Source organism: Phaenicophaeus curvirostris, chromosome 20, assembly GCF_032191515.1.
Source record: "Phaenicophaeus curvirostris isolate KB17595 chromosome 20, BPBGC_Pcur_1.0, whole genome shotgun sequence".
In the NCBI taxonomy this organism is placed as follows: domain Eukaryota; kingdom Metazoa; phylum Chordata; class Aves; order Cuculiformes; family Cuculidae; genus Phaenicophaeus; species Phaenicophaeus curvirostris.
The window spans coordinates 7,087,366-7,107,753 of NC_091411.1; the positions used below are offsets into that span (position 1 = coordinate 7,087,366).

A 20,388-nucleotide genomic window follows, 5' to 3' on the forward strand; every position below is an offset into this window, starting at 1 on the left:
CAGACACTTGCTCTTTATAACAGTTTTTTTTCTTTAAGCAAAACAGGGAAATACATGTTCGGTTAGCTTAAAAACTTTTTTTTTAAACAAGAAAAGAATTACAGAGAGAATCAGTGACAATTAAATGAAATCAAACTACAGTCTGCTAAAGCAGAAGTGTTTCAGTTCAGCAGGAAATCTTCCTCATTCCTTTTTTAAGTGCTGTCTTCTCATCCAGCCCCCTCGTGGCTTTTCATCCATTCCTGACAACCATTATCCTCTGTGCTCCGTACACACGGTTGTCCTGGAGACCAGCTGTTCCCCTACTTTTCATTCTCCTTTTTTTTCAGCACCTCTGCCGTGGGGGGCTCCTCCCTAAACAGCCTCTTTCCTCTGGAGTCGTGCCTGATCGCAGCACACCTGTAGCTCTCATCCTACTGGTAATTAATTGTGTTCTTCAAGTGATGAGAGGGGAACAGGCTCACAGCTCCAAGACTTTTCTTCCCACTCATCTTCTGCAGCGAGCCGAGGCGACAAGCTGCGTAGGACGCGGTGCTGAGCAGATACCCTTTCAGCCGGTAGGAAGGTGCAGGGGAATAACAGCTACGAGGCAGATGAACTCTCTGCAGCGTTACTAATTGCCACAAATATCAGTGCTAAACTTCCTTGGCTTGGTCTAGATGAGACAGGCTGGTGCTGTTGGCTGTAAAGCATCATACAAGGAGATGCCAATCTGTCCAAGCGATTCCTCCCACAGATCGTGTACAATGGAAGCACTTGGGGAAAGTTGCCTTCAATTTGCTCTCTTATCTATTGCAGAGAGGTGGTGGAGAGCTGACGCCCTGCTCTGTCATCAGCCTGGGCTACTGAACCATGAGATGTTCTCCAGCCACAAAGGAAACCACGTACAGTCAAGGTAGAGGGTTCCTTTGGTGGCCTGGGCTCTGCAGAGAACCTCTGAGTCAAGTTAGTGCTCTGTCTGCTGAACATTTGGATATTAAAGGAAAGGCAGCAGTGGAGACACAGATGAGTGTGAATGGGACAGTAACTACAGAGCACAAGGAGCCCCCCTGCCACACCTTTACGCGCTAAACTTATCTCCAGTTGGATTTGCAATTAACAGACAGAACCCTGTTCTGGTTTTCTGGGCAGGGTTGATGTTGGCTCTAGAACTGTGGGTGGAGTTGAAGTCTCCTGGTTCATTCCCTGAGAGATTTGTCTGTAACAGTCAAGCATTTCAGGGCATCTGACTTTTCCTTTTATGTTAGAGCTTTATAAAAAAATGAGCCGCTCTGCCCTCCCCTCTCGTGCAGAATATTGGTACGACGGCTGCAGACAACTACTCTGTTTTGTGCCGAGCGCTGGATCTACGACAGCAACTCAGTAACTCCTTGCCCTGAAAAAGTGCCTTCAGGTCACGGTAGGTGCATTGTGCCTGGGGTTCAACACCTCCTGGTGTTTCAGGTAGAGAAATCCGGGTACAAACTAGTTCCAAACTTTCACTTACAGGAATTCCTGGATTACATTTAGGTGTTCAGAGAAGACCTTTCTCTCTTTTGCTCCTCACTGCAAGCAAACGCTATTTTTTCAGCTCACAAAGTTTGTTGAAGCTTGTAGCCAAAGCTCATGTTACTCTAACAGGGATGCTATTTCTTTTAAAATACTCTCTCAGTAATTTACCTTGCTGATGGCCTGACGCAAAATTTTGTGTGTAGCTACGTTCAGAGCAGTTCTAGTTCCCCCGTGCCCTGGGATCAGTGTCAGATTTTGGAAAGTTAAGCTTTTCTGGCAGGCTGGCCTGACTTCATCTCCACGTTGCTGGGAATTTTAAACCTGATAATCCTCGATCAGGCTCAGGTACAGCTGGGTACGAGAGCAGGGAGGACGAGGTTACAGTGTGAAACAGAGGTTTGATGCAGCTTGGATCTTGTTAGTCTGGGATCCCACGGTGCAGCTTCAGTAACAGCTGAATTTCTAGGGGCACTGGTTGGAAAACTCCAAACCTCTGGAGCCCTGAGGCAGACGGAAACAAGCCCTCGGCTGTTCATTAGCCTTGATGTGGCTGTGCCAAGATCTCAGCCTGATTGTTTGGCTCGGATTACAAGGTAAGGCTGAGGCTGCTTAAGCCAAGACAGGAGTCCCTAAGCCCCAGCAGCCTCCCCAGCAGGGCTGCTGCCTTCTGGACTCCTGGGATTCTGATCCCTCTTGCAATCAGTCGTGCATCCCCTTCTGCTCCAACACAGTCAGGATGCTGAGTCTTAAATGCTTTTTGCCATAATTCAAGATTTTAGGGGTTCAGGAGCTTTTACCGTATGGTCATTAGAAAGGAAGAAAACCTAGTGGGTGGCACCGTCACGTGAAACAACTTCAAAAGGAGAGCAGAGCTGAATGGAAAACTAAAAGAGTAAAGCTCGACTCCCCTAGCGCCCCGAGGCTCTCGCAGCCTCTCTTAGTTTTGCATCTAGAAGGAAGATCAGCAAATATTACACAGAAAACAGATCTTGAAATAAGCTTTCCTGTCTCAAAGCTTATAGGGACACAAATTCTCAGGGAACAGCAATAAGAAAGAGAAAAATACATTTCAATCAAACGACTGCAAAAAAAGTATAATTTGTCAAGTTTTGCAAACCATAAGAAAACAATTCAAAAGTGACACAAAAATATATATAAGATTGAAAAATACTTAAAAGAAAAAAGTACAGATCTCACAATATCAAAACAAATGACGTATGGTTAAAAAGAAAAAAAAAAAGACATTGAATAACACCATATTGTCAGAAAAAGTAAACCTTTGCAGGGTAGCTGTGTTCTGTCATTTAAAGTGTCAGTTTGTGTCTCTAGGATCCATCTATAACGTGCTCAGCAATGACAACATCGACTCTGAGCGTTAGAAGAACCTCGTAGCAGCGAGTCAAATCTGAGAGCAAAGTACACAAGGGAAGAGAGCAGCGAGGCTGTGCTCAGAGGCCTGACATGCCTAACTGTGGGGTTGTGGTCTCCTCTTACTGCTACCAGACATAAAATCTCTTTTAAATCCCTCCTAAAGGAAGATTTCTCAAAGAACTGTGGCGGGGAGAGGGCTCTGAGCATGGACTGCACGCCAGTGGAGAGCCTGGCTGCGAGGAAACCTTGGCTACTGGCTTCCTGAGCCCCTACGGGTCTGGGGTCCGGCAGGTGAAGCCCATCGCGGCGGAGCTCTCCTCTCACCTACTTGATGGTGCGAGCGGGACTGCGCTGGTAAGAGCTAGTGGGAGTCAGAAAAAGAGTAGGGCCTTCGGCTTGAAAGAAAAGGAAGGAATGAGAGGTGCTGTTTCTTGGGGTCGCCCTCCAAACGGTGCCCAGAGATGCCCCAGTCTCAGAAAAGGACTTTACCACCTCCAGTTGCAGCATGGAGCGAGCTTCCTAAAAAGGGAGATTATTTTGCCGCTGAGCACGGCTTGCGCTGATTAGACTGGAAAGAGCAGCTCTCCAGTCCGTTACTGGGACTTGCACAAGGGGCACGAGCTGCTCTAGACTGGGGCCCAGCACAGCTTATTATGCAGAGGGGAAATACGCTCTCTGGCATTTGTAGCCCTTCCCCGTAAAACAACGCAACTAAAAAGGCGGTGAAGGACCGGAATGAAGAAGCGTAGCCCTTTGTGAACAAACATCATTCCTTGTTGCACAGAAAAGCTGTGTTGCCGTGGATGTCTAACTTTTGATGGGTCAGCCCTGACCTTACGCAGAGCTGGGTGTGCTGGCAGCTCGCAGAGGGGACAAAACACTCTGCTGTGCTTTAACGGGAATGTCTGACTTCCAAATAACCTACATACCATCAGCAATGCTTCCACTAACGTGAATCTTCTATAAAACCCCCTTAAGGGAGTGAATCGACTTAAAAGAGCTTTCTTCCCCACTTACAAATACCACTAAAAAGGTCAGTTCTTTTGGTCTAACTCTCTGGTATTGTGTCCCCCAGCCTCTCGAACCAAATAAATAACTCGGCGCTGCCTGCAACCCCCCAGAGCAGCCAATACTGGTTCAGGACTGGTGTTCTCGCAGACATTTCAGGACCTCATGCAATACAGCAAAAGGGGGTTTTCTAAAAACTGGGAAATAAAAACGTCACACTAGCGATCACACAACTAGGTCTTCAAGCTCAGGATCACGTGAGGCTCTCTGTGTGGTCTAAAGTAAAAACGTTAAAAGATACATAATGTAGTTGTCTTTGTTTTTTTTGTTTTCTTTTTATACATAAATCATACACACAGAACTTCAACCTGAAACTTCATAACAAAAAAAATTCCACTAATTTAAGGAAAGCATTTTGTTGTGCAAAAAGTCCCTCCCCCCTCCCCTGTTCACCTTCATCTACTGAGGGTCTCACACACACACATGAAGTTTCCTTCCAACAGGCAAGTTGGTAAGAAAGAGTCCTCCCTATATACAGTGAATTAGAGAGAAGCTGGATACAGTGCTGGCAAGAGGCATTAGCTGATTGCCTCTATCTGGAAGTGTCCATGTTCTCCTCCTTAAAGTTACTGCAGTGCTCTATAACTTTCCTAGGGATAAAACAAGGACAAGGAGAAAGGGTTTAGTGTAAAGCTTGTTGCACAACGGTTGTGGGACAGTAATGTAAGAACTGTCCGACGGCTCGATCTCTGTGTAAATGTTCACTGTTTGCAGCAGGCAGCCCCTTTCGAGCTGTGCATCAACCGGGAGTTGTATCAAGACTGCTTACTCTACAAAAGCAGCTTAGAGCTCACAGTTCATCTCCTCAGAATTTCATCACGTTAACACGCAGCCAGATCCGTATGTTCATTCATCACCCCCTTCCCAGGTCGCCAGGTAACTCTGAATCCCATCAGGAAACGCAGGCACAGAGATGTGGCCGCTGTCCTCTGTCCCTGCTTGCCCTCCTCTTTTCATTTACCGTTCCTGCGCTGTCCCATCGCCAAATGCGGAATTCAGACACCCCTGATACGTGAAACCCCTTCATCTGTGGGCAACACCTGCTGCCCAGCCACACGGTTCGAGTTCCCTGCTCATCACCACCTCTCTTTATATTCCCCCTGCAGGTACGGAATTCTAGCTCTCTCTTTGCCACCGATTAGAAACTGCAGCTGGCTTCGAGAACTCAGAAAGAACAATTCCAAAGGAAGATCACATAACAGAGTAAGTTGGGAAAGCTCATAAAGGTGAGAAACCCTCTTATTCTAACGGTGTGGTCAGCAATTTTAGTGGCAGGCAGGTAAGATTCTGGACAGGGAGCCCACACAAATACAGAGAATAGTGATCACTGGAGTCTGTCGGCGTAAGAGCCTGGAGAAGAGGAGGCTGAGGGGAGACCTCATTGCCCTCTAGAACTACCTGAAAGGAGGGTGTGGAGAGGAGGGAGCTGGGCTCTTCTCCCAAGTGACAGGGGACAGGACGAGAGGGAATGGCCTCAAGCTCCACCAGGGGAGGTTCAGGCTGGACATTAGGAAAGAATTTTTCACGGAAAGGGTCACTGGGCACTGGCAGAGGCTGCCCAGGGAGGGGGTTGAGTCACCTTCCCTAGAGGGGTTTAAGGGACGGGTGGACGAGGTGCTGAGGGCCATGGTTTAGTGATTGATAGGAATGGTTGGACTCAATGATCCAATGGGTCTTTTCCAACCTGGTGATTCTATGATTCTAAAAGATGCAATTAGCAATGTGGCTCCCCTGTCCAAAAAAACACTTCTAATTTGCCTGGCATCCACCAGTTCTCAATGATCAGTGTGTACTGCCCATCTATAAACACCACCCTTGGCTTCTGTTTTCATCCTTGTTTTCCTGCTCTTCTCCTGTGTTCACTTCTAACCCCTCACACACAGTCCAGGCCTTTCTTTGGTTCCCTTCTGCAATGCTAAAAACTAAACTCAAGCTAAGCTGAGTGTTTGATGACAGTGTGTTGGTTTCCTACCGGGCCATCTCCTTGGTCTCTTGCCGTGCCGAGGCCATTTTAATCACGTCCTTCAGCAGGGGAATCCCACCTTCTTTGATCAGCAGCGGGCAGTACTTGTCAGCTGCACAGAAAAGAATAAAACGGGTCCTTGTGAACCTTCACAAGAGCGGTAGAGAGGGTGGCGTGCGGGGAAGGAGAGTCTTGCGGCCCAAGAAGCCACAAAAATGATTCTTTTTTATGGAGCCAGCCTGCTCAGGGTGCGCTGGCTGTGAAAACAGCAGATGCAAAATGGCTGAGAATGTAAGAGCACGGCCAGAAGGATCAAAACACTGAAGGAATTTCCTACGCGCTAAGTCTCATTGTTTTTTGCTTGGCTCTGCTGCCTGGGCATTCCTGAATCATTCAAGGAAGGTTCCTCCACCAACATAGCTATGCTGGGAAGAGTTTTTGACCTGACAAGCTCAATCCCCACCCTCACTTTTCCAGTGCCGTGGGTGTGATTGCAAGAAGGGAACTTACGGTAGACAGAGACCAGGTTATAGAGTGCCCAGGTGGCCCAGTGCTGGCTGACCGGGGAGATCCCTTGTGGAAGAAGTCGAAGGATCGGTTCAAACGACCTGCAGGGAAACATCGCAGAAGTTGGTAAAAACTCCAAGAGCTGCTCCTTTCAGCGCCTTTGCCACAGAAACTCTGTGCTCACAGACAGCACAGGAGTAAATCTACTGGCAAGCCAAAGCTTCTGGCATCAAAGACCAAGCCTTGGCAACGCCGGCAGGCTCACAGGCCCCACCACTAACAACGCTGCCCAAAGAGCTGCAAAGAACGCAGCCGAGTTCAGGAACTGGTTTCCATCCTCCGTCAGTCATTTCCTCACGGCAGCTGAAACCCAGCAGCGCTGATCTTTCTGTAGAGGAGCCAAAGCAAAAGTATCCCCGAAGCTGGCTGCTCACATGCAAGGGTTGCTGTGTTTTTTCTGACACCAATCACATGTCTATACTGCAGCCCAGGCACTGGAATGCCATTCCTTCTGGATCCCTGCCAGGCACTATGGGAATACAGAGCACCTGATACCCTCTCACACCAAGGGTTCTGGAGGATTCCACACGTTGCATTAACTCTTGAAGGGACTTCTGGGAACTGTGTCTAAATATCCCTTAGAGGAGGGCAAAAGCTATAGCAATCCATGTGACTTCCAGAAACAAAAAGACTTCAGGAGGTGGAAAGGACAGCAGTCTCAGAGGAAAACATCCCAGTCAGATCGTGGGTTTCCTGAACTACGCAATTTCACCAGAAGATGCAGGAGAAATTCTGCCAGGCTCCCACACCTCTCCCACGGGAATTGCCAGGCAAGGTGGCCAATTTCAGCAGCCTGCGTAACATGTTTCAAAAGATGTAAAACCCTCTCTACAGAATATTCCCCCAAGGCTGTTTCTCCTTCACTCTGAACAGAGCCTCCGTGCCGTGCTACACCTCTCCTCTTCCCTCTGTTGGTGTTTGCTTCCTGAGACAATCCTGGCTCCTACACGAGGAGGCCAAACTTTTCTGTTCCTCACCTGTAATTGATATTTCTCCTGGAGTTGATATCCCAGCTCTGGATGGCTGCCCACATCCTCTTTACAACTTCCTCTCGGTGGGGCTCACATATCCCCCAAGCCTCTGGACCATCAAACATGATATGGGAGAGCACTCCACAGGCGTTATAGGACACCTCGATGCCATCTGCTTTGCTCTCCAGCAGGTTGCTGCCAAGACAGAAGAGATCATTTAGAGGTGCTGATGCACCAGATGTTTATGAGTCTCCAAGCGACTGAGAAGCACTCGCCCTGCCCTGGCCCAGCTGCTCGTTAACCCGACACTCACCTGAACACGCTGATGAACTGGGAGGTCATAAGCTGCGGGCGGAGCTCCTTCACTTCCGCTACGTTCCCCAGGAGGCCCAGCATGTTGCGATGCAGCTCCTGTTTCTCTGGGAACTCCTAAAGGAGCAAAGAACAGGGTCATAGAAAAACAGGGCTGTGGTGAAACTGAGAATAAGGAGCTCTAGAGAGAGATTGTACAGCACATCTAGTATTTTTGGGTAGTCAGCGGTGGTTCTCGAGTGCCAAATAGGATCTCTGGTGTTCAAGATACAAGTGAAATGAGAGATTCAAGGCCAGGGCTCCTGCTCTGCCTAAGGGAGACTGTGTACGAGACAGGGAAAAGGAAGGTGCGTTGTTTCTCTGTTCTTCGACTGGTTGGGTGGATGGATGTGAGAAAGAAGAAGATATGTAAGCTTTTACTTTTCTGTTTGTGCAGTGTAAGAAATGCTGCTTATAGATTAGTGTAGCCAGGGATCCTGCCCCAGGACTGCATCTCCGCTGCTAGTGCCAGCAGCTCTCTCGAGGAAACCAGACACACTTACTTTCAAGCACTCCAAGAACAGTTTCATGCCGCTGTAGTTCAGGAACATCTCGCAGTTATCAGGTGTTTCATCAGTGATGTTCCAGAGGGCGCTCCAGGAGAACTCCATCACCTGATCACACTACAGAGCCAAAGAGAAAAGGACAAAACCAGAGCTTTTTTTATCATGGGAGCCCAGTGCAAACCAACCACTTGTGTTGCCTCTCTGGTATCACCCTGGATGGCTCCAGAGGTAAGAAAACCTTGTTATTCACTTTCAACTTGTCAGTAAGTGGGGTTTTTGCTTAATACTTTTACCTCTCTGGCACGCTGCCCTGCTCCCACCCTGGGACAGGAAATTCTGAGTGCCAGCTGAGATCTCTTGTGCTCCTTACAGAAACTGAGCTGGCTCTGGACTCATCTCCATGGCCAAGTGAGACTGAAAATACTCTATGTACAGTTTTTCTGGAGGAAACACTCACCGTTTTATCAGCCAACTTCTTCTGAATCAACTTGAGCATTGTCTGTGGGCAGAGGAGAGGTGAGAGTGAGAAACAGTTTGAGAATTGCAGAGCTAAAACTGACTGCTGTAGTGCTGCAGGGCCGGCTGCTTGATCCCGTTTGGTATCTTTTTCTCTGAACCAGTGGGATGGACTAGGTTATGCTCAGTTTTGCGAGTGTGGACTGAGCTGAACTACATCGCAGTCCAGTTTTAATCTATATGACAAAGTCTGGAATGTGGTGTATCTGCTCCAAAGGCCGTTGAAAAGGTGAGGGATACGGGCTGACATGAGCTGGGAAGCTGGAGCAAATTTGGATTGATGCAGGAGGAGCTGTTTACAAGATGGTACCAGTTCTGGAAGAAACAGGATGCAGTGAAGGGGTAAGGTATAAAGTTACACTGCTTGCTTGCTCTCCGAGATCATGAATTCCCATACTCCAAGCCAGTAAAAGATGCCACGTGAAGGGACAGGTTCCAGGGAGGTGACACTGCAGGGACACTAATTCCCCCTCGTGATACTGTAAGGTTGGATCAGTGGCTGGATGCGTTTGGTGAACTGCTGCAAGGGAATCGTGCTAACCTGGGTTAAGGACAAGTAGACACCTTGGGACCATACCAACCATGACAAACCCCATCTTGCCCACAGCTTCTTTATGATCGTTGTCCACCTGGCAGACCAAAGCGTTACAGAGGTGCACAGCGATGCGCTGGATAGACTCATCCTGCCGGCTCTGGTTGAGGATGTTCAGCAGCAGCTCATTGACCCGGCGGTACTGGAATTCCAGCTCCTCAGGAATGCTGAAGTTGCACAGTGTCAGGCAGCAGTTTCGCTGTACCTGGGTCAAAAGGAAGCAAGCACTGGGCCTGGTGGCCAAGAAAACATGGACCCTATCACCTCGCGTTCTCTTGCTGCTTGGTACTGAAACTATTTTCCTGCACTTGGGACACAACAACCCTGTGCAGCTCCAGACTAGGAGAAGTCTGGCTGGAAAGCTGCCTGGAGGAGAAACACCTGGGGATGTTGGTTGACAGCAACTGAACATGAGCCAGCAGTGGCCCAGGTGGCCAAGAAGGCCAATGGCATCTTGGCTTAGATCAGAAACGGCGTGGCCAGCAGGTCCAGGGAGGTTCTTCTCCCTCTGGACTCGGCACTGGTGAGACCGCTCCTTGAATCCTGTGTTCAGTTCTGGGCCCCTCACCACAAGAAGGATGTTGAGGCTCTGGAGTGAGTCCAGAGAAGAGCAACGAAGCTGGTGAGGGGACTGGAGAACAGGCCTGATGAGGAACGGCTGAGAGAGCTGGGGGTGTTTAGCCTGGAGGAGGCTGAGGGGAGACCTCATTGCTCTCTGCAACTACCTGAAAGGAGGTTGTGGAGAGGAGGGAGCTGGGCTCTTCTCCCAAGTGACGGGGGACAGGACGAGAGGGAATGCCCTCAAGCTCCACCAGGGGAGGTTTAGGCTGGACATTGGGAAAAAAATTTTTCATGGAAAGGGTCACTGGGCACTGGAACAGGCTGCCCAGGGACGGGGGTTGTTTAAGGGACGGGTGGACGAGTTGCTGAGGGACATGGTTTAGTGTTTGATAGGAATGGTTGGACTCGATGATCCGGTGGGTCTTTTCCAACCTGGTGATTCTATGATTCTGTGATTTTGTTGCTTAACTATGACCACTAAAATTTTTGTGACCCTCCAACCTAGCGCTGTGCTTTAGCTGTGGCGTATCACCACCCTCTTCTCTCCGCCTGTCACTGCAGCACAGCCAGATGCTAACACCAGGCTAAAGACTTAATACAGGGAAGGATTGTGGGAGCTGAAGGATGTGGGGCTGCTCTTACCGTGACCTCCTGGTAGGACTCCATGCCATTCAGCACCACCTGGATGACCTGGCGCCGCAGCTTTACGCTCTGCTCCATGCGGTACTCAGAGTTGGTCAAGTAGAACAGCGCCGCGCTGCCTGTCACCTGGATGTTTTTGTCATCCTTGTGGCACTTGAGGGCTGTGATTACCAGCTGCGGGGAAGCAACAAGAAGCTGGAGCGTCACTGACCTGCTGTCAAGACTTGCAGTGACTGCCACGAGGAACACGTGGCCCAGGCACTGCAGGAACAAGCTTATGAAAGCTACTCGGCTCTGCTGCGCTACTGGGGCTTTCTCCGGAACGGCCTGATCTGGTGTCCCAGGGCGAGGAAACGACTGGGACTGCAAAATTTCCCTTGTCAAGGTGAGGTAAAGGCTAGTGTGGGGCTTACCTGGAGGGCTCGCAGCAGCTGGCTGCAGCGTTCGATACGAGCAATGTCAAAAAGGAGGTTGATGGCCCGGGAAGTGATTTCTGGCCGGTGTTCAGTGTAAGCCTCAATAGCATTCAGGACTTGCTCTTCGTTCTTGTCTCCACTCACCTGGCACAGAGGAACAAAGAGAGTCAGGGAAGAAATGATGAAGAAGGAAAACCACTGTGAGAAATGAACTCTGAGGGTAGATCTGAAAGGTTGAATGGTACAACTTCCCTCTACCCGGCTACTAAGATTAGGCCCAGGACGAGAGCAAAGAGGTTGAGTCCCTTCTCAGCCCAGAGGGACAAGAAATGGCACTTTTGGGGAAGAAGGATGCTATTCCCAGGATTCCTATTGTCTTAAATACTTTTCTTATAGTTGCAGACATCCTGGTCCTTCAGGCAGGCTGATTTTTCCATGTCCTTCTCTCAAGACGTGTTTTTTAACCCTTGTAAAAACCATGTGGGGTACAGGTCTTGCCTTCTGGCAGTTTTCCTTCATTATCAAGCAGCTACTGAAAGGTCAGAGCTCAGTTGTCACACTTGAGGTCTCAAGAACTCCGCTCTACTGTCTCTGCCAGTATTTTTCGTGTTCTTTCAACCTCTACCAAGTACCCTCTGCCACTGTTGCTGTGTCCTCGTTACCTTGTAGGCTGGAATATGCGTCAGGCGGCAGAGAGATGTTTCAAACAGGCCCAAGAACTGGAGCGGTCGTTTCAGACCCCGGAAGGGAGCTATGCTGCTCTTTGCTGGCTCAGTGCTGAGGGGGGGAAAAAAAAACCGATATCACTCGCGTCGGTACCATGTTTCCTCAGGTATCTCCTGCCACAGAGAGAGCTGTCAGGTCTCCAATGACTGACTGCTCTGCTCCATAACTAGAGGAATTAGCTGTGATCATGCCAGGACACCAGTTTTGCTGTCGTGCTCCTTATTGACCAAGTGCCAGTATTTTTTTCACCAGCTCTGGAAAGGAGACAATATTGTCGTGCTTGTTTTGCTTCTGTTCAGAAAGTGCATGGGGAGCAGGAGGGTGGAGTTCGTGGCTGATCTGGAAAACTAGACTTCTAGGAATGCTCCTACTGAGGCGCACCAGGATTTTCAAAGGCTGATGTGCCCAGTATCCAGCTTCAATCTGAATATCTGCCTTTAGATTCCAAGTTTCTAAACCACTAGGCCTTCCTATGAACAGTAGTGTGTTGACTCAGCTTAGAAATGTTCTGTCTTGGCAAGAAATTTTAGCGTAGAAAATGCATAAAGGGCTCTGGAATCCTTTGAGAAGAAATATAAAACACTGCAGGAGATCCTGGAAGAATGAGTGTGGAAAAGGAGAACTGAAATACTTCTTCAGATACGTATGGGAGGCAGACAGGATAAATTCTTTATTACTCTTGGAAGTCCTTACATGTGACACCTACAGGAATCACAGCCAATTCCCATACTGGTCTCTAGTGTCAGGAGAAACGAGCAACATTTGCATCTTGCTTCTTATTATTTATTAGACCTACAGAATTTGGAAGCTCAGAAGAGGGAACTGTTCTCAATTAATCTCTGACTGCTCTATCAATGCAAGCAGACCTCAGTAACTGCTGTTTCCTTACCTCATCTGGCCCATCTTCTCCTCCATGCTCGGGATCGTGCAGTTCTCCAGCATGGTGTGCCCTGAGATATCGAGCGAAGTGAGGTTTACCAGGTTTTCCACAAACAGGTTTAGAACCCGCCGAGTCAGCTTGAACTTGTAATAACTGGACAGATGGTCTCGGGAGATATCCAGGTGCCTGCAAATGACAGAGAGGAGCTCAGAGCCTGGGAAGCGTTACCTGGGGCTTCTGCCTCTCTACCAGAGGAGGATGACAAGACAAGTGTCATTATTATTATTATTTACTTATTATTTCCTTCACAAGATAAGGCAATGTGGTTCTGTAGGATGGGGCAGCAGGATCTGGCCCTGTGTCTAACCAAAGCACACGGATATCTGGTTGAGGTCTAACTGGAATAGAGTACAACAAATCATTTGGCTGCGCATCATAAAGGAAACTGCTCCAGGCTCAGGAACTGCTTTTCCCGAGCTCCATCACAGCAGCCACCTGGGCATCTCTGCCTGATGATTAAGATGCACCGAGCAGATCTTTGCATCCCCAGAAACAGAGGTTGCTTCATCCCACAGATTAAGTTACACAAGTTTTTGTCTGCTTCCCAAACCTTGTAACTTTTTCCACCCCAGGCTATTATGCTGTCCTGATTCCACCCAGGTATTTAAATGCTTCGGGAAAACCCCCAAAGTGCTGGGAGTGGTAGGAAAAACTGCCCAGCAGCCGTGTGCGGTGGGTTCCTGAGAGGTCAGGGGCTGCTCTTGCCTGCCAAGCAGTAGCTACGGCCCTTGTGAGGGGCTTTTCTAAACTGCCTGAGACAGGAGCCAACAATCCTGCTCACTAAAGTGTTTTCTCCCCATTGTAAACCAGGTTTCATTGTGAGTCCCTGGGATTTAAAGTACTTGGATTTAGAAAACATTATCCAGGAGCTTCCCTAGAACTGTAGGTCATATATTAACGTGGAACCCCCTAGTGTCTGCAGGCAGTAGAGACGATGCCAAAGCCCTTGCGAAGCATCCTTCAGGTGGATAGTAAAGCCCTTGTCTTTGGCTTGGAAAGCCCTGGATCCCTTTCCTGCTGCTGCTGTGCAGTCTGACTGGCAACTGCCTCAGCTCCATGTCAGGAAATCTTTTCACTGTCAACACCCGTTTGTGTTTACACTGCTTGTTGCCCTGGTTGCACCACCCGTGCACAGAGTGCTCCTACGGAGCGCAGCAAGGTGACAGCCCGAGCTGAGATATTCCTAATTTTATCTCAGAGCCAGGCTTACGCTTTGGATGTCCCTGTTCCACACCTGGCTTGGAGGACTGAGTTTTGCAGTGTGATTATCACTATGTTAGTTGTGATTTTTTGCCATCTCTCAGGTATTCTACTGGTTTTTGTTGTTTGGCTGGGAGAACGTGGTTGGCTTGGGTTTGGATTTGGAGTTTTTTTACTTTTTTTGGTGTGTGTGTGGTTGTGACCTGGATGTTTGAGGTTTTCTGGAGGGGGCATTGGTGGTGGTGTTTATTTTTCCAAGAGGGAATTTGCGCTGAGTGGTGTCCTTTTGTGAGCAAAATGCACACTGGCTTTACACAGGTCAGACTTATTTCGAGTGAGCCTGGTCAGGGGAAGGTTTATAACTTGCAGCCAGCAGCGGGTGGCTCTCCGTTAGCAGGCGAGCAGACTGTTTCTAAGGCCTTTCCCTATCAGTGGGAAAAGGATAAACAAGGAAGAACAGATCTGCTGACCTGAGCTTGCGAAGCTGTGCGATCACTTGGATGTGCTCCTCTGAAAGGTCCATGTTGTAAAGCACTAAGGAAACCAGAGTGTCCTTCCACTGGGTCAGAAATCCCACATCGTTCAGCTGGATCCCAGAGAGATCAAGAGCTGCGAGGGAGGCCAAAGGCCGAAGCAACGTCTCCACGTTTACCCCTTCGATCAAGCGGCCCAGGTTCAGGAAGCGCAACCGACTGAAGCCTTCAAAAGTAAAGTCCTTGACCAAGACCTGGCGAGTGGGGTTCACCAAACAGTCATCCTCACAGCCTCCGGGGTTCTCCTCCTCGTAGAAGATATTGCAGCAGCCAAAGAGGCTCAGGGAGACGAGCGTGTGGCTGAAGCTCACCAAGGTTTGCAGACTCTTGGCTGTCAGCTTCTCGCAGTTAGTCAGGTAGAGCTCAACAAGATCCTGGAAGATGGAAACCCAAGTTAGAAATATCTCACAGGCCACGTGCCCACCCTGTTTGCTGCAGCACCTCCCACCGGGACCGCGTGGGACCACCTATCACTGAACTTAACCAGTGTCCCCATCCCACTCTCTCCAGAGGTTCTGGGAGCCTAGAAGAGAGAAGCTGATGTTCTCCCAAAGAAAATTTGGCCAGCGAAGAATGGATTTTTTGGGATCTCTGGGTGCCTGGGATTCTAGCGGGTGCCCGTGCAGCAGTGCTGCTGTGGGAAGTGGCAGCTGGAGGGTCTCAGTGTGAACCCACCTGCTTCCTGATGGCTTCCAGATCCTGGTCCTGCACAATCTGTTCCCGCAAATGGATCCGAGCTAGCCTGGTGCTCCGGGGATCTGAGAACAGGGTGAAGAAGCTTTCATGGGGTTCAAAGATGCTGTCTGTCTTCACCATCTCCACGTACCTGTATTGAAGCAACGGCATTAGGACAGCATGATGTAAAAGGCTCCAGCACCTTTGCTGGTCATGAGAAAATCACATCACCAAGCAAGTAAAAGCACTCGGACTCCCTCCTGATCATCCAGAACAACCTTTAGGATAGTGGGAACAGGACTACTACCTCTTCTTGCATGGAACAAACAATCATTAAGAAAATCTCGGGCAAAGATTTGTGCAAGGTCACGTGCGTGCGAGCAAACCAGATCCTGGCAAGCGTGGACTCCTGCATTTCCCCCTGTCTGTTTACAGGTAGCAGTTTGATTTTTTTTTTTTAATTTCATTTTCAGAAAATTAGCTGGTCACAGCTCCCTGCCAGACTTTGTGGGCAGTTCAGCCAAGAAAGACTGCGACAGCCAAATTATAAAACACTGGAAAGAGGTTGCTTTTGTAAAGGTATGGGAACAGCAGCCTCAACATTTAGCATCCGTTAGCACCTGGTCCTCTTTTTTCTCTGGTTTGAGAGTTGCAATGCTTCAGTGGTGGGAAACAGGAAGGTTCTCTGGTTGCTTATTGATGTTTTTGGAAGCAGTGAGGGTTTCACTCTGAGTTCACCATTTCCACAGAAACTGGAATAACATATAGCAGTACAATGACCCCTGGGGACACCTCCTTCCAAAGTTCATGCAAATCTTATTTCCAATATGAGGCTCAATTATAAAAAAACCATCCCTATGAATTCTTTCTCATGTTTTTCCCCCCTTTCCCATCACTCTTTTTGGAGAACTCCCCCTCCCTGAGCTCCCGGCTCCGTCCCAAACCAGACAACAGCTTTTCCACAGGCCTTGAAACGTACTCATTGACAAGTTTGTCACAAATCTCGCTTGGCAAGAAGATGTCGGGATGGAGCCGGAGGGTTTCGTTGTCCAGCAGGTAGCAGAGAGTCCCTTCCAAGTTGCGAAGGCAATAATCTGTGCACAAGGTCATTAGTGACTCGGGGCTATCAGATGCCATCTTGAGGGGAGTTCTTGGAAGGGGAACAGCAGAAGGAAGCCTTGGATTCAGTAGATTCTTTCCTCGAATGAAGTTCCAGGATGAATTTACAGGCACATCAGCAGAGCTACAAGTAGAAGGGGGAAAAGATCTGTTCAGAGGCACATTGGCAAGCGTCCTGCAAAGCTGTTGCTCCAGGAGGATGTTGATAGTTGTATTTACAGCCCATCACTTGCTGACCTCAAAAGAACCTGCAGTATTTTGGCCTCTCTGGCAGGGTGCCCTTAATTCCTCAGTATCTCCATCCCCAGGAGATGCTGCGGAAATGAGTTAACTCGAAATATCCTTGGAAATGAGGCTACACAGCAAGAAACTGTTTCATCATTACAGGGGTTATCTGGCTGACAAAGGCCCTCTGAAAGGGAAGTGGCAGAAACCACATTGCTTGGTTTCCTTCAGAGCAGGTTGGATAAACCCCTAGAAAACTTACTGCTGGGATGGTCAGATCCTCAGTGGGATCTGGTGGCCCCATATCTTGTGCCTCTATTTCTATTTGCCACCCTTCCAAGTGAAATTTCATGTTTAAGCTGAATGATTCTCTGCAGCACCAATCCAGAAGCTTCCTGTGAGTCCCTGAACCATGAAGTGGATCAGAAGGCAGAGAGAAACACAGGGACTGGTTTGGCTTCCCTTTGAGCGCAAGGTTTATTCACGTGCTAGACATCCAGTTTATCTGTCACAGAGTGACTGACCTGGAAAAGGTGAGATAGTTTTGTCCTCCTTTGTTTCTAGTACAGGATAAAGAAGGCAGATAACAGGGGGAAGCTATTTCTGTCTAACTTCGTGTCTCTGCTGCGCAGCCTGGCTCGCTGGCGTGGAAGGAGGGCTGGCTGGAGCCCTGGAGGTGCTCAGGGCTGGCTGAGGACCAACAGCATTTTGCTTTCAAGGGGTCAAATCACATTAGAAGCAACCCTAATGCCAACACTTCTCTACACCTCCACGGACAAATTCTGTTGAAATACTCGTTTCCGAGACCTCCCTGCTGGCAATGAGAACCCCTGTGCTGCAGAGTCAATTGTTATTCTCGGTGCCACTGCTGGGGAAGCTGTTGCAAAATGTCCTTAACTATATTCTTGTTCTGACCTTTATCCTGCAGCTGCAAAGATCAGGACACTTGTCTGGGTCTCTGGTTTTGAAAAAGAAGGAAATCCATCATCCGCAGCCCTCCCCTTTGCTGCTAAGCCAGGAGAGACCAAGGATGCAACAAGCTGCTGAGTGCAGCGTCACTGGCCGTGAGGGGAATGCAGGTGGGAGGAAGCCATTCTGTCTGCTTTAGAGTCAAATCTGCTTTACCTCCAGAATGAGTCCCTCTTGCAGATTTTGCCTGCAGCTTGCTGGAGAGAATCTTTCCAGAAAAGCAAAGTCCCTGCAGCCAGTGTTCTTCCACTGTTTACTACCGACGGCCACAGAACTCGAAAACAAATTCCCATTGAACATCTTTTATCACGTGCAGCTGGAAACGGCCAGTGCTTGGGACTTGTCCAAGCAGCTTAGAGCACTAAAGAGCGAGGACTGCCTTCCTGTGCCCTGACAATCCTCTGTTCCCCCTCTGCTGAGACCAGCACAATGCAGCCGCTTGATCCTAGGCCTGGAGAAATCAGCTGCCCTTTAAATCCTGTGCTGCCCGTGATCCACCTACAAAATCCCACACCGAAGGTTAATATTAGTGATGAAGTCATTAAACCGTCCCAGTAAAACAACCTCCTGATTTATTCTGGATGTTTGAGTAGAATCCAGCGCGGCTGCTGCGATATTTGGCACAGGACCCGACACAGACCAGCGTCTCCTCCTCGGTTGACCTCAAGGAACGACACACGGGCAGGGAGGGTGAATTAAATCAATAGAGCACTGATCAATATTGGCTCTACTTACAAGCTCAAAGCGTTAATAAAAACAAATGAATGAGAGATGCTGACAAATCGTTAGTATTTGCCTAATCATGATCTGCCGGCAGCTCTCCACGGGCACAGCGAGCTGCCTGCCTGGCAGGAGGAGCTCCAGTGCTTTCCAGCCACGGGCAATCGCCTGTCTGTGGTTCTGTCAAAGACAGAAATGTGAAAGATGCTGAAAATCCACAGGCAGGAATTGAAAGTGACTTAGAACCGTGACTGCCAATAGCTTTTCCAATTTATTTTTCGAACAGATTTGCTTCTGTCCTAACACCCAAAGGAATGGAGTCTCTCAGAGATAAAGGAGCAGGCATCCTGTACTCCCAGCCGCCTCCGTGCAGTAGCGGCACCATCCACGGACCCAAAGAAAACCACAGGACACGCAGCTCCGCTCTCCACCACCACCAGCCTTCCCTGGGCTGCCAGCCCCTCTGGCAACTGCTGCTTATTTCATAGAATCACCAGGTTGGAAGAGACCCACCGGATCATCGAGTCCAACCATTCCCATCAATCACTAAACCACGTCCCTCAGCACCTCGTCCACCCATCCCTTAAACCCCTCCAGGGAAGGGGACTCAACCCCCTCGCTGGGCAGCCTCTGCCAGTGCCCAGTGACCCTTTCTGTGAAGAATTTTTTCCTAATGTCCAGCCTATTTGCAGGCTGCCTCGGTCTCCCCGCTGGCACGTGCGGCTCCCTGGCCAATATTCTCTACCTTGGACTTCAGACCGATCTCCTCTCGCAGCCGCTCTCTCCAGGCGGCTGCCCAAAGCCAAGCCTGACTCACGGTGGCTCCAGGCCAACCTCAACGATCACGCTGTTGCTAAAAAATGATTGGCAAAGCTGACTTTTTCCAGCGTCAGGGACTCCTCCAAGGAGAGAGCCGACAACCTGAGCTGTGAGGCGATGACAGTGGAGTAACAAATTTAATGTCAATGCCAAGTTTGGCACAAGATACATTTTGAAGAAAAACTGCAATGTCATTTCAGCTGGTGTTTCACAGCTGCAAATCCCTGTGTTTTTATCAATTAATTAACAGGTTATTGCAGCTTGTGCAGGGAAATACCACCCCTGAGGTGGGTGCAGGGACACTGAGGCAGGAGCAGACTGAACTGTTCTGGCCCAGCAAAGCCTGCGATTTCCAAACCTGTCAGCTAGCAGAGACTGAGGCTGTGGTGAGCCGACCCGTGCTAGCGGGGAAGCTTCCCGATCCCCGTACCTGCCTGCGGTGAAGATGGTTCACCGGCTCACCGAATTATATCACACATTTCCTTTCTAGAGCCCCTCCGCCCCAGAGGTCACCCCGCAACCTACCGCCACTGCTCCGTGTGGTCTCTGCAGCCCTGCAGGCAGGGCAGGGCTCAACCCCAAACCAGACGGGCTGCAGTGGTGCGGGGCCCACCTGCTCCCAGCAGCCCCCCGGAGGCGGTGTGGGGGCTCCTGGGGGGAAATGTGGGCTCTGCTATGGGGTCAGTGGTCAGCACTGCCTTCCCTCCTTTCCTCTCCTCCCTCTTTCTTCCCGTTCCCTCCTCCTCTCTGCCTATCTTTCCCTCCTTCCCCCCTTTCCTCTTCCTCCCTCTCCCTCTCTTTCCTCCCTCGTTCCCCCCTTTCCTCGTCCTCCCTCTCCCTTCCTTTCCTCTCTCCTCCCTCCTTTTCCTCTTCCTCCCTCTCCCTTCCCTTCCTCTCTCCTCCCTCCTTTTCCTCCCTCCTCCCTCTCCTTTTCTTCTCTCTCTTCCCTCTCCCTTTCCTTTCTCCCTTTCCTCCTTCTCCCTCCCTCCCTTTCCCCCCTCTGCCTCTTCCCCTTTCCTCCCTCTCCCCTTTCCTCCCTCTCCCCCCCCCACCCCCTCCTGCCGCTCCCCCGGGTTCCCCCGCGGCGGGTGCCGGGCTGGAGGCGGCGGGCACTGACCTGGCCCGGCCCCCGGCGGGCCTCGGGGCGGGCAGGGGCTCCGCGTCCTCCCGGGCCCCCGGCCCCTCTCCCCCCGCCGCCGCTGCCGCTGTCAACAAACCCCGCCGTCACTTCCGCCAGCCGGGCGCGCCGCACCGGAAGCGCCTCCGGTTCGGGTGTCCCCTCAAACACCCGCCGGGACGGAACGCGAGCGCCACGCCGCGCGGTCCGGGCTCCCCCAGCGCCCCCTCTCACCCCCCAACCCCGGGTTCGGTTCTGGGGCCGGGGAGGGGGCGCTGGGGCTGCTCAGCCTGGAGAAACCGGGGCGAGGGGAGAGCTCATCGCCCTCTG

The 20,388-nt window shown here is 50.1% G+C and overlaps 1 protein-coding gene across 3 annotated transcripts; it reads right to left on the reverse strand.

The window, feature by feature from the left end:
* Positions 1-11: 11 nt before the first annotated feature.
* Positions 12-20,194, reverse strand: ZER1 (zyg-11 related cell cycle regulator). 3 transcript variants are annotated; one of them, XM_069873653.1, is made up of 17 exons: positions 20,055-20,178; positions 16,958-17,123; positions 16,069-16,332; positions 15,090-15,240; positions 14,352-14,788; positions 12,631-12,807; positions 11,678-11,792; positions 11,013-11,159; positions 10,600-10,773; positions 9,386-9,601; positions 8,746-8,787; positions 8,286-8,405; positions 7,745-7,860; positions 7,438-7,626; positions 6,404-6,501; positions 5,903-6,005; positions 12-4,520 (listed from the first exon to the last, which is right to left on the reverse strand). In XM_069873653.1, exons 3-17 carry the CDS (start codon positions 16,224-16,226, stop codon positions 4,463-4,465), a joined length of 2,301 nt encoding a protein of 766 aa, XP_069729754.1. In that variant the 5' UTR covers positions 16,227-16,332; positions 16,958-17,123; positions 20,055-20,178; the 3' UTR covers positions 12-4,462. The 3 variants fall into 3 exon arrangements, with proteins under 3 accessions (XP_069729754.1, XP_069729753.1, XP_069729755.1); XM_069873652.1 differs by lacking the exon at positions 16,958-17,123 and having other exon boundaries at positions 20,055-20,194; XM_069873654.1 differs by lacking the exon at positions 16,958-17,123 and having other exon boundaries at positions 20,059-20,141.
* Positions 20,195-20,388: the final 194 nt, after the last annotated feature.

Excerpts from the sequence above, each read along its gene's own strand:
- ZER1 (XM_069873652.1), bottom strand. The coding sequence starts at position 16,226 with ATGGCATCTGATAGCCCCGAGTCACTAATGACCTTGTGCACAGATTAT. Across the intron at positions 15,241-16,068 it reads TGTGACAAACTTGTCAATGA|GTACGTGGAGATGGTGAAGA; the intron begins GTACGTTTCAAG and ends GCTTCAATACAG. Across the intron at positions 9,602-10,599 it reads AGTCCTACCAGGAGGTCACG|GTACAGCGAAACTGCTGCCT; the intron begins GTAAGAGCAGCC and ends CTTTTGACCCAG.